Raw genomic sequence first — 16,474 nt, 5'->3', positions numbered from 1 at the left:
AATAGAATTGGGATTGGGCCAAATAGTGAGACAGGAATTGTCTGATTGGTGAATCATGTGTTAGCTAATGTAGGACGAACTGTGGTCAATCATAAGCAAGTGATCCTCTCGAAATTAGCTTACAAATAAACTTCACTTAGTGGGAAGAACATTTTAAAACTCTAAAGAAATGGTTGTGCACTGAAATATTTCATTATGAAACCACTGATGGCAAAAAAAAGAAACATCTATATTTTATATTAAAGTTAACAATTGGCTTCATCCTCAAGTGGTTCCAAATCTTTGAACTTTTTTATTCTTTTGAACAATAAAGAAGAGATTTTTAAAAAGCTGAAAGCCTGTAACCATTGACTTCCATAATAAAAGTATTTTCCAGGTTTCCAGCTTTGTTCAAAATATCCTCTTTTGTGTTCAATGGAAGTAGGTAAGTCAAACAGGTTTGGAATATATAATGGATAAGTACACGATTTTCAGTTTGGGCTGAACTATCCCTTTAATATTTTTCAAACTGAAGTCAGTGCCATTCCTATATCCAAAATGAAAATGCCACATGCACTCAAACAAAACATCCATCAGTTCAAGCCAGCCACATAATAAAAAAAGTTCAGTTGAACAATTAGCTGCCAGAAGCCTAACTAGATACACACAGCTTCAGCATATGCTCTTACCCACAATAGCTCATTTTCTACAGCAGATGGTGTAGAAATATTATGCAATCATCCTCTCAAAAAGAAACCAGTGTGAAAACAATTAAGCAACTAGACCACATTTGCTAATCTTACATTCATAAAAACAAACATTTATTGTTGGCTCAAATGAACTCGGATAAACCAGCTTTTTAAATCAAATAGGAGTACACAGAAGAAGCTGAAAAACCCATCTAGTCCCTGCTAGCCCTGAGCAAAGGTGTTGGGAAACTATTATTGTCCAAATCTCATTCATTCATTCATTCATTTTACAGAGAACGCACTGTCCAAGATAATTGGTTTGAGTGACACAAAACAGTCCTGTTGCTTTGTGGTTAACACTACAATATATTGATCATTATGCAGTCAGTAAGGCTGGTACACAGTGCACATCCTCTCTCTAGGGAATAAACGTGGCATTCAATGGGATTGTCCTGTACATGCTAACCCTCATTGTCAGGCTGGAGGATGGTTACGCTTTGAACCGGGACACCAAAACGGTCACATGTTTTGCTAAATCCCCTGAGGCTTTCAACTGTGAACCTTTTTCCTCCATCTTTCTTCTCCAAAGTGACTTTTTATACACTGGAGCAACAGCAGGAGCGGGTCAAACTGCCCTTCAGGGCCTCAGTCAATGGTATTTTCTTTTTATTGAAAGAAAAAATAAACAAGTCACATTATTATTTGATAAATTACCTTCTCTCATACATCAGACTTCGAGATTTGTTATGAAAGTAGCCTTCATACACCAGATGTGACACAAATCTACAATCGTAACTCAAAACTGTCAAAATAATATATGGAAATGACTAGTTTCCATTTGTAAGTAGATGGAATCGAGGGTGTAAGTTATCATTCTGGATGGTAGATGATATCAAATTATGGGCTATCTCAGGAAGCAAGACTGAATCATCATCTGAATGATTTACCACAATGTTTTCAGCATGTAATAGAAGAGGTTACACATTACTGTAAGTGTGGATGAGGCCATGTCATCTAAAACCCCAAGATATAACATTAAAGTTAAATATTGATGCTCTGGTTGAAAGCAATCAGAGTCCACTGTGGTGTTTTTGAGTGAGAAGAGAAAAAAGCAATTACTTGCAAAGAGAACATGAATGCCTGGAAAGGTGCAACACAAATATAGGCAATTAGTTTAATGAAATTCAGAAATGAAATTACAACAATTTTTTAAAAAGATGGCCAATAATCATACAGGCAAAATTATAATATAGATCAAACATAACAAATTAAGAGTTCGCACTTAACTCTTAGATTACTGATAATAAAGCGTGTTTGGCATGCTGTCCTGGGAGAGAGTCCTGAGCTCAGAAGATCCTCGAGCCTGGGCCTCCCTCTGGAGTCTGGGCCTCCCACCTGGATTAATTTAGGAAAGAAGGGGAGGAGTAGAGGTGAATAGGGAAATTCTTCAAGACAAAGTTGGCTAAGGTAAGAAAATCTGATTATTTATGTACATTTGGATTAATCTGATTGGTAAATCATATGATAGGTAATGCGAGACAAGCCGTGGTCAATGATAAGCACATTATTCTCTTGAAATTAGTTTATAAATAAAATTCTTGAAAAACTAACAGTAATTGTAAAAAATAAAAAAAAATAAAAATATAAATAAATGACAAACTTTTTGTATAGATTTATTTAAATAAATGTTTTAAACAAAAAAGAAAATAAAATAAAACTTCTTTAAAGCAATTTCAGGTCAAAACAAAAAGCATAAACAGCCAAAATAAAAAAAATAAAAATCAAAGCAAAAAAAAGTAACATAAAATAAAAAATTAAATAAATTAATTAAAGAGCCCATATTATGGGTTTTTGAAAATGCCCTTCCATGTAGTGTGTGACACAGCTCTAAGTGAAGTGAAATATCCAGCTAAGGCTTAAATCTGTAAGTGTACAGTGTTTAAAACTATTGATTCATCTATAAAAGAGTCGACTCATAGTGCTTCAAACGAGTCGCCTTGATAACGAGTCATTAGGTGTTTCGCGATGACGCAGCCACGAAACACAAGCCTCGCCAGTAGTTACGCGCGCAAACCAGGGAGATTTGAAACCTGCGGCCCCGCCCACTAACACAGAAAAAACACTAGACACACACACACACACAGACGCCGCCGGTCCAATGAAGTCACGCTGTGCTCAGATGGATAATATTGACAGTCTCTACCCAAAGATGAGTTGTTAACCTGGTACAGTACACGCGGTTACTCTTTATATTGTCTTATCACATGTAAGCCACGTTAAAAACGCGACGCGTGCCGCTTTGTTTACGGATTTAACGTTAAAGGCTTTTGTGAGCTCGCGTTCCACTGCCGTTTGTCGTTGCTATGGCGATCGATCGTAAGCTAGGAGACAGGAGACTCGTGTCACGTTCCCTAGTTCTTCTGAGGAGCGTTGTGTGTGTGTGTGTGTGTGTGAGAGAGAGAGAGAGAGAGAGAGAGAGAGAGAGAGAGAGAGAGACTCGCGTCGCTTTCCCTAGTTCTTCTGAGGAGCGTTGTGTGTGTGTGAGAGAGAGAGACTCGCGTCGCTTTCCCTAGTTCTTCTGAGGAGCGTTGTGTGTGTGTGTGTGTGTGTGTGTGAGAGAGAGAGGGAGAGAGAGAGACTCGCGTCACTTTCCCTAGTTCTTCTGAGGAGCGTTGTGTGTGTGTGTGTGAGAGAGAGAGAGAGAGAGACACTCGCGTCGCTTTCCCTAGTTTTTCTGAGGAGCGTTGTGTGTGTGTGTGTGAGAGAGAGAGAGAGAGAGAGAGACTCGCGTCGCTTTCCCTAGTTCTTCTGAGGAGCGTTGTGTGTGTGTGTGTGAGAGAGAGAGAGAGAGAGACACTCGCGTCGCTTTCCCTAGTTTTTCTGAGGAGCGTTGTGTGTGTGTGTGTGAGAGAGAGAGAGAGAAAGAGACTCGCGTCGCTTTCCCTAGTTCTTCTGAGGAGCGTTGTGTGTGTGTGTGAGAGAGAGAGAGAGAGAGAGAGGGAGAGACTCGCGTCGCTTTCCCTAGTTCTTCTGAGGAGGGTTGTGTGTGTGTGTGAAAAAAGCCTTACACTATGAAGCGCATGTGCACTGTGACTACTTTTATATAGTTGATTACCAGCTGGGCATTTCACTCTGTCTCGTGCTGAAGCCTTGTCCGTGTCGACCAATCGCAGCAGGCTGTCATCGGTCCAATCAGCGCAGATTAGCTTCGCGCTGAGGAGGGGGTTGGGAACAAATGAATTGCTGAACGATTCATATGGGAGTCGTTGGGATAATTAGGTAAAAATAAATGCAGATTATAAGACCATCAAAGTGTTTTATGACCTTGCATGCATATTAGACTGTTGTTGGAGACCCTTACAACCTAAATATGACCCTATTTCATGTATAATATGGGCTCTTTAAAAAACAAGCTATTTGAATAGATTTATTTAAACAAACGTTTTAAACTAAAAATAAAACTACTATTAAGCAAGAGAAAAAAGAAAAAATAGCAGATTGTACATAAATTCAAGAAAAAAAACAAAACAACAAACAGAATAAAAACAAAACATCAGTATCAAAGGTGTAGTGGTTGGTGCGTCGACACATGCACTCCGATGCTCACGGTGACCCAAGTTCGATTCCCACCTTGAGGTCCTGTGCTGAATCTTCACATCTCTCTGCTCTTCACACTTTCTTCTCAATAATTTCTACTGTCCTTTCCATTGAAGGTTAAACCCCCCAAACTAAACAAAACAAATAAAAATAAATAAATAAAAAAATCTACACAAGAACTTAAACTAAACAAACTTTTTAAACAAAAATGACAACAACAAATACAACAAAGCACAGAAAATCCCATAAAAGCAAAGCAAATCAAAACAAAAACTTAAAGCAAGAAAAAAACTAAATTTTAAACAGTAAAACCCCCCAAAAAAGAAAACAAAGTAAAAAAAGAAAAACACCAAAAAACAAAACTCACTACATAAAAACAAAAACCAAAACAAAACCTCAAAATAAAAACAAATGACAAAAAACTACAGTACAACAGAAAAAAAGAAAAGAAGAATCACAAAACCATAACAACAAATAACCGTAGCAACACAAGCACTAATAAATGAAACCAGTTCAAGTCTGTTTACATTGAAAAGTTCCTTAGAATTTCCCACTTATCTCAAATTCAAACTGCATACTATATGTAAAAATGTCTACACCCTAAACATTTAGATGGTAATGATACAGAACATTTCCGCAGTGCCTTTGAGCTTGCTTGAGACACCACTGAATACTACATGAGTGTTTCCCATGAACAACAGTGACTGGAAAACTAGTCCCCAGAGCCCGTGAGCTTGACCTCGCAGCTCAAGAATGTTCTGTAGCAGGATATGGATTCTGACTGACAGCCTCCTGTGTGCAACAGTTTGTGCAAAAGTATGCTGGTGTGTATTTGTGTTCATATTTTTGGTGTAATCTCTCTATCCATGGGTCTTGCGTGTCAGGTCAAAACCTCTCATGTACACATAACGAAATCATCCACGAAGTCGCACAATAGTCTCAAAAAAAACCCCTCCAGATTTACACAAATCCACACGTCGAGGCTGGAAAAGCACTGCAGAGAAACTGCTGGCCTTAAGAGCCCTCTTGACTGGAATCATATCTATAATGCGTCGAGTGTTTGATTGGCTTCTATAAAAAGGCTGGAGTGAGAAAATATATATATACATATTTTTAGTAACTAAATTACAGTGCTGTGCTGGGACCAATTTTCATGATGAAAAAGGCTCTAATGTGTAATTATTCCTTTTTAAAGCTAGCAAATTAAAGCTACACTTTAATATCAGATCAAAATGGCCTCAATTCTCTTTCGCAGGGTTTCAGATATGGCATTTTGAAAAATGCGCTTCTATAAAAAGAAAAACTGAGGTCAGGATAGGATGGTTTAAAATGTCAAATTTGTATTAATCCCCCTGATACCTTATTAGACAAATAGTTTCACTGACTTCCATGCTATATTTTGTTCCTACATTGGATGTCAGTCACTCATTTCCAGGATACTTCACAATCTCTTGTGTTTAACAGAGGAAAGAAATAAAACAAAAAAAAAACAATGATGAGGAAATGTTCATTTTTAGGTGAACTATCTCTTTAACAAGGCGTAGAACAGAAGCTAAGCAAAACGAAAGAGAAATGATGGTATTGGTGCAGCTAGAAGGAATTATGCACAAGTTTTGTGGCATCATGACAAGAGTAACCCTGCCTTTTTGATGTTTCCTCAAGGTTTGCTTAGGTATTTGTTTCTGGAAACTGCTAGTTCTGCTTTCCCAATGGCATCTTTCAAGACAGCAAGCAAGGATTTGTCAGGATTTGTGCTTGTCTTAGGCTTTAGACATGTGTTTTGAATTTTGTTTTGAACTTGCTTACAGCCAATGCAGTATGAGCCAGAAACAGAGTAATTTCTCAAACACTCGAGAGAATCATTTGCATTTTTGCCTCAACCAACCAACATCTCGGACTAGAGAACTCACTATGACAGGTGAGTTGAACAAATAGACTGCATAGCCTAGAGAACTGAGCAAGGAATTAATTCTTCTTTAGTATTTCTTATATTAATTGGGCCCTGAATGTATTATACTTTTTGTGCAAGTCTGTGTTTGGGAATTGTGTGTTACGAAATGAACAACATGTTTATTATATTCTGCTGAAAAAATTGCAATGACTGGAAAAAAGTTAATTTTGCTGAACAAGTTCAAAGGTCAGATTGAGTAAAATGTATATGTTTCTAATTTTGATATTTGTGGGAGGTTAGAATGTGATTTCAGAAATTAACTGGGAATTCAGAATTTCCAGGCAATTTCCAGGAAATTCAGAATTGGGTTGATAATAGTGATGGGTAGTTCTTGAACGATTAGTTCATTTTGAATGAATCTTCAATATGACTCGGGAACGACAAGTCTTCTCAGGGACTGATTCGTTCATCTGCACATGCGCACATTTGTGCAGGTGGTTTCGTTAATTTTAAAGTCTTTTGAGTCATTTAGAGCCAGAAAAGACTCCCAAGTCCTTGGTTTGAGTTATTCATTCATCACGAAAAGGCAGAAGACAATCATATGCACTTAGAGCAACAAAGAGATTTGATCCGTTCATCTCTCGAGTCCTCAGGTTCGAGTCATCTCTCTTTTACATTCTGTCACATGATGAACAAATGACTCACAAACAGAAGCCTCGAAAGGTGAACTAACTATGGCTCTTTTCGGTTCAGACTGTGTGCTTTGGTTGAGATTATATGTGACTGTCAGTGTGACATGAGTGAACCGCTCAAATTTGAAGACATGAAAAGGTGAGCTGAGCAAAGAGACAAAAATACCTTCAAAGACAAAAGACCAGGTAAACAATGAATTATTATTTTCTATTATTATGACTTGTTTGTAGTGTGATCAACCTTTGGGCTAGTTGTATATGTGCTTGGAAGCAATCGTAACATTTTAATAATAATTTGGCAAATTAAACAATATGAACGAAATGACTCGAAAAAAGATTCGTTCATCTCAATGAAAGAGACTCAATGGTCCGAGTCAGTAAAATGATACGAACTTCCCATCACAGTTGATAACTCAATTTTTCCACACAAATGGATTTCAAAGCTCCTCCCCCCCTAAACAAGCAAAAAGCAAGTCCGGACAAGTTTTAGGCAGGCTGTTTGGCACAAAAGACATTTTAAGGTGAGAAATCTGAGTTTTATTTAATTTCTAAATCAATGCTACTCCTGGTAAATACAGTTGAATGGTAAAGACCTTGAAAGGTAAGTGATGACAATTGCCATCATTCTACTTCTGATCAGTCTACTTTGAAATTGAACCACAAGACGGAAACCATCATGGTTGATGGTCAATCCTAAATGGAATGGATATCTCAAGGTGTTGGGCATCCGCTGTGTAAAACATACAGTATGCTGGATAAGTTGGCGGTTCATTCCGCTGTGGCGACCCTTGATTAATAAAGGGACTAAAAGTGAAAAGAAAAGCTGCTGTGCTCTGCTGATGGGCATAATGTATATACTTGTGAAGTTTCTCGAACTTGATGGACTGAAGCCCGGTGCAAAAGTAGTTCATCTCAAGAACATTGTTTTCTGAAGTCTCTACTTATTTTAGAGTAGATTTTGCTCTTCATGTTGCTCTTCATGTTATTTTGTATTTTTATGTCCACATACTGATGTTTTTTGTTATTTTTCATACTGTTTATATGGGACAGTACACATTTTTGTTTTGTACTGAAAAACTGGAAAAATACTGGAAAACAAAAATGTTGTTGAATGTATTTCTTATAAGCAGCTAAAAAACATTAAACAATTAAACAATTTTTAGCTACTTAATTCATTTGAGGTTCTAAACTCGAAACTTGCATGTATAATTATGGTAATTAAGTGCATAACACTGGATTTATTTAACATTTTAATAAAACAATAGTTGAAACAACTTAATTTTTTGAGTACTAAACTTAAAAATAGAGTTTATGCTTTGTAAAATTGCCTCTGAAGAGGAAAAGGTCATTTGGCTAACATAATAAAGTTTGTTGTCTGAACATTTTGTTAGATTTAAAAAAAATTTTTTTTGTCTAAAAGGGGTAATGAAAATGCAGCTATTGATTACTATAGAAAACTTTTTTCTCTGAACTTAATGTACTCACCCTCGGGTCATCCAAAATAGAGATGGCTTGTTTTCTTTAGTAGAATATTAAAGATTTTTTATTAAAGATTTTTATTTCATAAACTTCAAGTGAATGGCTACCAGCAGCTTGAGAGAAACAGAGGCAAAACTATTTATTAATAGCTGAGGTCTTATGAAGGGAAATGATCAGTCTATTAATTAACTGATCTATTACAACATTATTACCTTTAATCCACAGCCTCTGCAAACGTTCCTCAGCATGGAGTTTGGTACTGTAAATGACCAGAAATGTTTAATTTTTGGGCCAACAATCCCTTTAAATAAACCGAACAGGACATTTGTCCACCAAATGATGCCAAAATATACAAACAAATGTTGCTTCTGTTGCACTCCAGAGGGAAGAAGAATTATTCTAACACTCATTTTAGTGATACAACAATCAATCATCTGCAATATCTGTGAAGAGTAATTACCATGCAAGTCCGAACAGATAAGGACACATTCAATCAAAAATGTGCATCAATGCTGACATGTCAAGAACAACAGATTAAAAAGGGCTCATCAATAATCCCTGAGATACGTTCACATAATTTGCACATGCCGACCTCTCCGGCACACGTCTGGCGCACTAATCAGCTAAAGTGTGTGAACGGTGATTAAAGGGCCACTTCCATACCATGCAAAAGAATAAGCAGCGCACATTTATTAATACTGACAGTCACTGAAAGCATTAGCTCACTTGCTGACTTTAAAAAAACAGCGACAATAACCAGCAAGGGGAAAAAATCCTTTGAGGAAGAATAGAGGAAGTTCACTGGAAAATCTATTGTCTGCACATTTGTCAGTTTAAAGCATTCAGGCAAAACCCAATAGTATGTTTTTGGTGAGAAATCACACACTCTTTTGCACAGAGACTGGATAGTGTGGATTAGTTCTGGATTTGCATACATATTAAGAAATAGGAGCAGTCCATCTAAAGCGTCTACACTCTTGACAGGGAAATTAGCATGATAACACCTACAGTAATGGCTTCTTGTGAATTGACAGAGCTGTATTCACCTTTCAGTAAAGGTCACAACATCACACGTCTTCAGAGTGCTGACAGAACCAAAGTTTACACTCATAGATCAAGGCTTTATAATGATTTATTGTCGAGTGAGTATACAGTTCAGTACAGGCCCAACAGAAGCACATCCACTGAAATAGACCGAATGGACCAAATATACCACAATAATATGCATGTTGTCAAGAGGCTTCTCATCGGAGACCACCGACACAGTTGTGTATTGAATATATATACTTTACAATTTTTAAAATACTTTTTCACATACCGTCTGAGAATATAGATATCCGGACAAATAAATATACATGGGCTGAAAACACATTTGTACAGTATATCATTGACAATTCAGCACACGAAAGAATGAAAAAAGTCTGGCTAAAAAATCTCCACAAATTACAGGCTCAGTTTGGACTATATCAGAGGATCAAAAGGCCACCAGCACGATCTTTGAATGAAAAATATGTACAATAAATACAAAAACGCTTGCATATACGTAACGCACACACAGACCCAAAATACTTTTCACATAGTCTCTAGAATAATACAAAGATTTACAGGCAGATATACAAGAAAATAAAGTTACATAATAAATATTTTTTGCTGTGAAATTGCAATTTTCAATAGACAGCTTCATACAAAATACCAAAAAATCAGTAACTAGAATAAGAAATTGTGACGTTACAAGAACTAACAACTACGGACACACATCATAGTGACCTGACGGAGTAATTTATTTACATGAATTTACTGTAACATCAAGGTTGTCCTCAAGTAACGTATAAAATACTAATATAGTATGTTTTTCAACAAGACCATCATACTCTGAGAGATGGATTTACATGTAAACAATATTAACGTGTGTTTGCGCAAGTTGTCGTACCAATAGAAACTGATTAATGTGACACGACGACATCTTGACAACCACAGTCACTTTACAATGCAAATTTTGAAATGGTAATTTGGTCAGTTATGGCAAACAACAAAATATAATTTCTTAATTACATTTTTTACATTTTGGTTATCAGGGAAAATATTAAAACATTCTTACGATAAATTGACTCAATTGAGAGAGTATCCTAATTATAAAAAATTCTGAGTTGTCATAATCTAACACTGGGTCCAATATGGACAAACCCAACGTTGAGTTAATTTTTTCAATTAAATTTAAATGACACATTTTAGCACAAGTCTGTCCATATTCGACCCAACATTGGGTTATGACAACCCAGCATTTTTAGAGTGTCTATATTGACTTTATGCACTATTTTCACCGTGACTGCATTTATTTGATACAAAAAAATTGTAATATAGTGAAATAGTATTACAATTTAAATGAACTGCTTCCTATTATATTATATTTAACCCTTGTGCACTGTTCAAATATACTACCCTTTTGCTATACTAAGGATGAAAACATCCACTGAATTAAACTGCTGTAAAAAATCGTATAAATATTTTTAAAATATTTCGACCTCAGTCCTGATCAAAACTATTAAATTGTTTAGAAAATTACAGGATTTTAACTCTTTAATTGCCAAAATCATAAATTATGTCACTGCTTTGGGTGAAAAAAAAAAACACAAAATGACATTTTCAATATAAAAAGTAATTGTGGACTGGATTTTTTAAAGGTTTTATCACAATCTTGGACAAGTTTAGTAACAACATTGGCTTTGATTTTACGTCATTCTGTGTTTTTTTTTTCTCACCAAATCAGTGACATCATTAATGAATTTGGCAATTAAAGAGTTAAAATCTTTTAATTTTCTACACATTTTGGTAGTTTTGATCAGGACTGAGGATGATTAACAGATTTATGCAAAAAAGAATTTGAAAAAATATTGATCTAATGCATTTTTACAGCAGTTAATTCAGAGTATGCTTTTATCCCGAACATAACAAAGGGGAAGTAAATTTGCCTAGAGTGTATTGTTGAGCTTTTCAAAGCATTTTCTCAAAATATGTGTCAAAATAAGATTTGTCACCAAAAATCATTCTGCTAGCTGAAACACAGAAAACATTATTGCCGAATTAAGGCACAAAATCACTCCAGAGTGGATGAAATCATCCCCAACAGTACGTAAGGGTTAACATGTATATTAATTCATGCATGTGACGACAAAGCAGAATTTTCCGCAGGCGTTTCTCTAGTCTTATCCACCTGGAATCATTCTAAAATACTGATCAGCTGATCAATAAGAAAGAAAAAAAAATGTTATTAATGTTATGAATGTTTAATTAAAAACTGCCTGAAACCCTGCCTTATGAATAAAATAAGTACTAAACTAATATTAGAAAAATATTACTTATTTTCCTAAACTCTATTTCAGGTTTCATAAGTATAATTCTGAATCTAATATTTATTAAATGACTTCATTTATTAATTCCCAATTTGCTAATTTATACCCAAATAAACTCTAAAACAACATTTCTCATACCTCCAGTGGATTCATCACGTTTAAAGAATGTTTAAATATTTATACCAGAGAAGACCAAAATATTAAGAAAACACTGCTGCAGTCAGCTATTGCCATGCTCCACTACACCAAACACAGTCAGTTTGCCTCAGTGCCACTTAGTGTATGTATATTTACAAGATGAGAGAGAAACAGGCACAAGAAGATCCAGCCATGGTTGTAAATATGCTTCAGCGGCATTGAGTTCAGCAGCAGTGGCCATCGCTGTCAGACTCTGTTCTGGCTGAGAGGCTGAACGGATACAGAGGCGACGAGAGTTCAGGCTAGGTCACCACACTGCCACGAAAGGTTAATGTACAGTTTTGCAAGTCCGTCTGGCCACAAGCGGGCCATAGACAGCCGCCCAGAGAGCAGACAAATGCCTGCAATATTAAAACAGAGGGATTATTGCAAGAGTCAGCGCTGCCACCTGTCCGAGCAGCGGGACGCTCGCGCTCCCTTCTTCCTCCGTATTGCTTAGACGTGAGGAAATTTGATGTATTCTCCGAGGACCTTATCAGATATCCTCTTTCTTCCTTGATACAAGATGCCAGGAATCCTTTGCATGATGCTGAATAAATCCAGACGCTCCTTTCAAAGCATCACGGATGGATGAAACATGGATGAAATTGAATTTTAAAGTGAGACTGAGTTCTCCTGCTGCCAAATAAATACAAAATTGGACGGTCAGAGTTTGTGCGTCAGATCCACTTCACTGAGGTGGGTTTTTTTTTAAACAGCTTAGGTGGGATTTCTTTTTCATCTTCTATGGTGTGATATCAGCAGAAGGAGTAAAGATGCTGCAGGGTTGAAGAAGGAAAGAGATTGTGAATTAAGAAACGCTTTGCACAGCAGTCACACTCCAAAGGGTGGCCACATAAATATCTATTTCATTATGAAAATCATCAGAGAAAATTACAAACAGGTTCCCGAAGAGTCGCGGACGGCATCTATCTCATCAAGCTAAGATTATTTGGTGAAAAGGCAAGAGCGCTGGAGTCGGGGCATGTCTGGGCACTCTATTTGTGGATCACCGGGCCCAGCAGAGAAGCCCCTCAGTTGCACATTTGCATTCAGATTTGCACGGCGTGATGGGAGATGAGGCGGCGTGAGGTTTGGGCTCTATTAATAACCCTTCAGCCTTTTCTACAGTTGTGATTATGAATGAACCGGAGCTGGAGGGGGGGATTTAATGTTCAGAAGCATGTCAAGGTGCTGGTAGTGTCCCTAATCACTTTTTCCATATTTGAAGGGACCAAGCTGCTAAATCATTCACGGAGGCAGAAAAACGATACAGTGGGAGTTTAGGCCATACTGGGTCTGTGAATACAAATTCTGTGTTACGAATTGAGCGGTGAGGGGATTGAGTTTAGGAAGATTTTGCGACTGTGATGTGGTGAGTATATTAGATTTTTGTTCATTTGATATGTAATTGAATTAAAAAATTAAGCACATACATGCTGTGTTGCCACATGAAATCTCTTTGTCATGCATTAGAGACAAATAGATAACCACGTATTGACCTGTTTATGCTGTATAGGTGCTTGTGGTGATTCCAATTGCTCTAAGAAATTATACCTGTGGACAATTCTTTTCTAGTTTTTAATTCATTCTTTTTTCTTTTTAAACAAAAAGAAATTTGGAATAAAAATACACATTTATTATACATGCTGATTTATACAGTGGGGAAAATAAGTATTCAACACGTCACCATTTTTCTCAGAAAACATATTTCTAAAGGTGCCGTTGACTTGAAATTTTCACCAGATGTTGATAACAACCAAAGAAATACATCACCAAAAAAGCCTCTTATACAAAGTATTAAATACGTTTCAGTAGTTCAGTACATTCTCCTTGTGTCATTCCATTGTTATGAAACATAACAGTTTTTTCTTTTCTTGTTTTGTTTTTTTTTCTTTTTATGTTTATATTGTTTAGGTTTTTACCAAAAACTTGTTCAATTACATGTCAACAGGTCCTTTGGAAATATTATTCCAAGGAAAAAACATGAGGTGTTCAATACTTTTTCCCCCACAGTAAGTTTATGTTTTATTGGTGATGGCAGCTTAAAGACACCTCTCATATGGAGAATTAAGTCACATGCATTGCTTAGGTGTGGGGGTTTTTCACACACTTCAACAGAGTGTACAAATCTTGATGGTTTTGTGGATCTTGTCTATCAAATCAGATCTTTATTTTCTATTTTCTATTGGATTGAAGTCAGGTGATTGGCTGGGCCATTCTACAGCTTGATTTTCTTTATCTGAAAGCAATTTAGTTTCCTTGGTTGTGTTTTGGATCAATGTCTTGCTGAAATGTCCATTCTGGTTTAATCTTCATCATCCTGGTAAGGTAGATGTTAGACTGAAGCAGCTAATATTAATTTACAATGATGAAGGGCAGATAGTTGCTGAATAACTTCTGAGAGATTTCAGCTGCTGTCTGGGCTTTCATTTCTTTTTTACACCTCCCTTTCTTCATGCATTCAATACTTTTTCATATGTCTTTTAATTTTATTACACATAACTTTATTTGTAAAATAATTAGATTTGTTTTCTTTGCATCAATGGATTTCTTTGGTTGTTACTAACATCTGGTGATGTTTCAAGTCAACAGCACCTTTAGAAATATGTTTTCTGAGAAAAATGATAACGTGTTCAATACTTCCCTCACTGTAAATGTGCTTATATAAAATGACATCATTATGAAATGTATTCATATTTTTATAGTAATATTTTTACATTTAAGATCATATAAGTGTTCATTATTTTTTATTAATTTTAAATTAAATAAAGGAATACAATTTTACTGTAAATGTATGGCTCGATCCTCAATTATTTTATCCTACTTTTATAATTATGTAAATTATTTGGTCATTTTAAAAGCTATGTAAGTCAATGATAACTATAGCAACAAATTCTGGCATCTTGCTTGTATTTTTGACCCAAATAATCAAACGTTTGCAGTGTGCACTCTTGAAGTGTTGCCATGTCCACTTTTTATAAGGAAAAAAAATATTATTTGTCTTTATGTTTAAGTAAAGCAAAGCAATACAATTTATGAAGTTAATAAAATAGGCAAGTGTAGGTTATGGTACTTTACTTATTTACTTCTAAGATAAAGCATTTGAGTTTGAGTTTATTATTGGCTGCTTTTTATAACAATATCTGGCAACATAAATAAGTCTCGTACTTTGTTTAAAGGCATTATTAACAGCTAGTTGTTCAGTTTGGTTCTATTTACACTGCACTGAATGTATGTAAATGCAGTTGTATAATGCATTAATTATGCTGTTGATTGGGCTTGCCACTCCCGTAAATGATTAACCTGAGCATGTACTAAAAGGTTAAATGACAACCAAATTTAGCTGTGGAGCGTACGTGTGATAAATGTGTGCTAATGAATCCCAGTCCATTGATGGAGTACCTGTGGTGTAGAATTTGTTTACATAAAAGCCAAATGACAAAAATATGTTTTGTGAGAATGCTCACCTGGGCTCTGTCCACCGATCTGTCTTTTTCCATTGCTTCAATGCTTCTCTTGGGTCAGGGAGTGGTGTCGCCGCGGTGCATGGACCCCCGTGCCCACAAGGCATGACTTGGACCCCCTCCACCTCCATGGTCTTTATCGGTCTCAGGTTGACTCTGTGCCCGCTCAGGTTTAGGGTTTGGAGTCATGGGTGGATCAGGCTGTTGTACTGACATGGTGCGACGAAGATGCGTTCGCTTGCACAGAAAGTCTGGTTTGGCCGACAAACCGAATGAGCCTTTTCGAAGCACCATTCGCACCGATGAGCTCTTCTTGGGACGGGCTCTGTGACTGAACTGCAAGGAGGACAGATGAACCGCATAGCCCTCGCTCAGGAACTGTGATGGATCACAAGATTTGAAAAGATATTAGAGAAAACTAGATCAATATTGGACCAGTTATGGTGGAAACTGAATGAAAAGCAAAGTCAGTTAACCTGGCACTGATTCTGGTACTTCTTGGAGGGCCGTCCCACTATATATATCTGGTTGGGGCTGAGGCTCAATATGCTGTAGACTGAAATGTCCTTCATGGAGCCGTAAGCACAGTTGATTTTAATGTGACACTGCCAACATGAGAGAAAGGGCAAAGTGTGATAGACGGCCGGAGGATACACTGGGAAAACACCACAGTTTCTGTGTGACTACTCATGTGTGAGACAGAAGAAGAGAGTGTGAGAGATGAACCAAGAGATGCACAGGAATAAGGAAAAGTGTGTCTACTGTAACTCACAGTTCATTCCTACTATGCACAATATTTTCAGGACCCTCTCATTTAATTTGCTAACAAGCTACAATTAGGTTCCATTAGTTCATATATTTACTGTACTAACATGAATAAAGAATGAACAATACATTTATTACAGAATCTAATAATGTTTGTTCATGCAGGCTAATAAAAATAAAGCTATTAATTGTTAGATTTCGTTGACTGAGAGTGCATTAACTAATGTTAACAAGCACAGCTTTGGATTTTACTAATGTATTAGTACTGTAAATGTTGAACTGTGGTTTGTAAATGTTGTATAAGCATGGTTCATTTATGTTTATTAATACATGAACTAACATTAACTATTGGATTTTACTAATTGTAAAATGTGACTTGTTTATTTAA

At 36.4% G+C, this 16,474-nt stretch overlaps 1 protein-coding gene across 1 annotated transcript in view; it reads right to left on the bottom strand.

The window, feature by feature from the left end:
• Positions 1-9,441: 9,441 nt before the first annotated feature.
• The window catches only part of pitpnm3 (PITPNM family member 3), a 161,509-nt gene continuing 154,476 nt past the window's right edge, over positions 9,442-16,474 (bottom strand). The window contains exons 18-20 of the mRNA XM_056473362.1: positions 15,798-15,926; positions 15,325-15,699; positions 9,442-12,633 (exon numbers count right to left, since the gene is read on the bottom strand). Coding sequence (XP_056329337.1) covers positions 15,379-15,699; positions 15,798-15,926 — 450 coding nt within the window. The 3' untranslated portion in view covers positions 9,442-12,633; positions 15,325-15,378. The remainder of the gene's footprint in view (positions 12,634-15,324; positions 15,700-15,797; positions 15,927-16,474) is intronic.

This window comes from Danio aesculapii, chromosome 15, assembly GCF_903798145.1.
Source record: "Danio aesculapii chromosome 15, fDanAes4.1, whole genome shotgun sequence".
NCBI lineage: Eukaryota > Metazoa > Chordata > Actinopteri > Cypriniformes > Danionidae > Danio > Danio aesculapii.
This window is presented reverse-complemented; position numbering and strand designations above follow the sequence as displayed.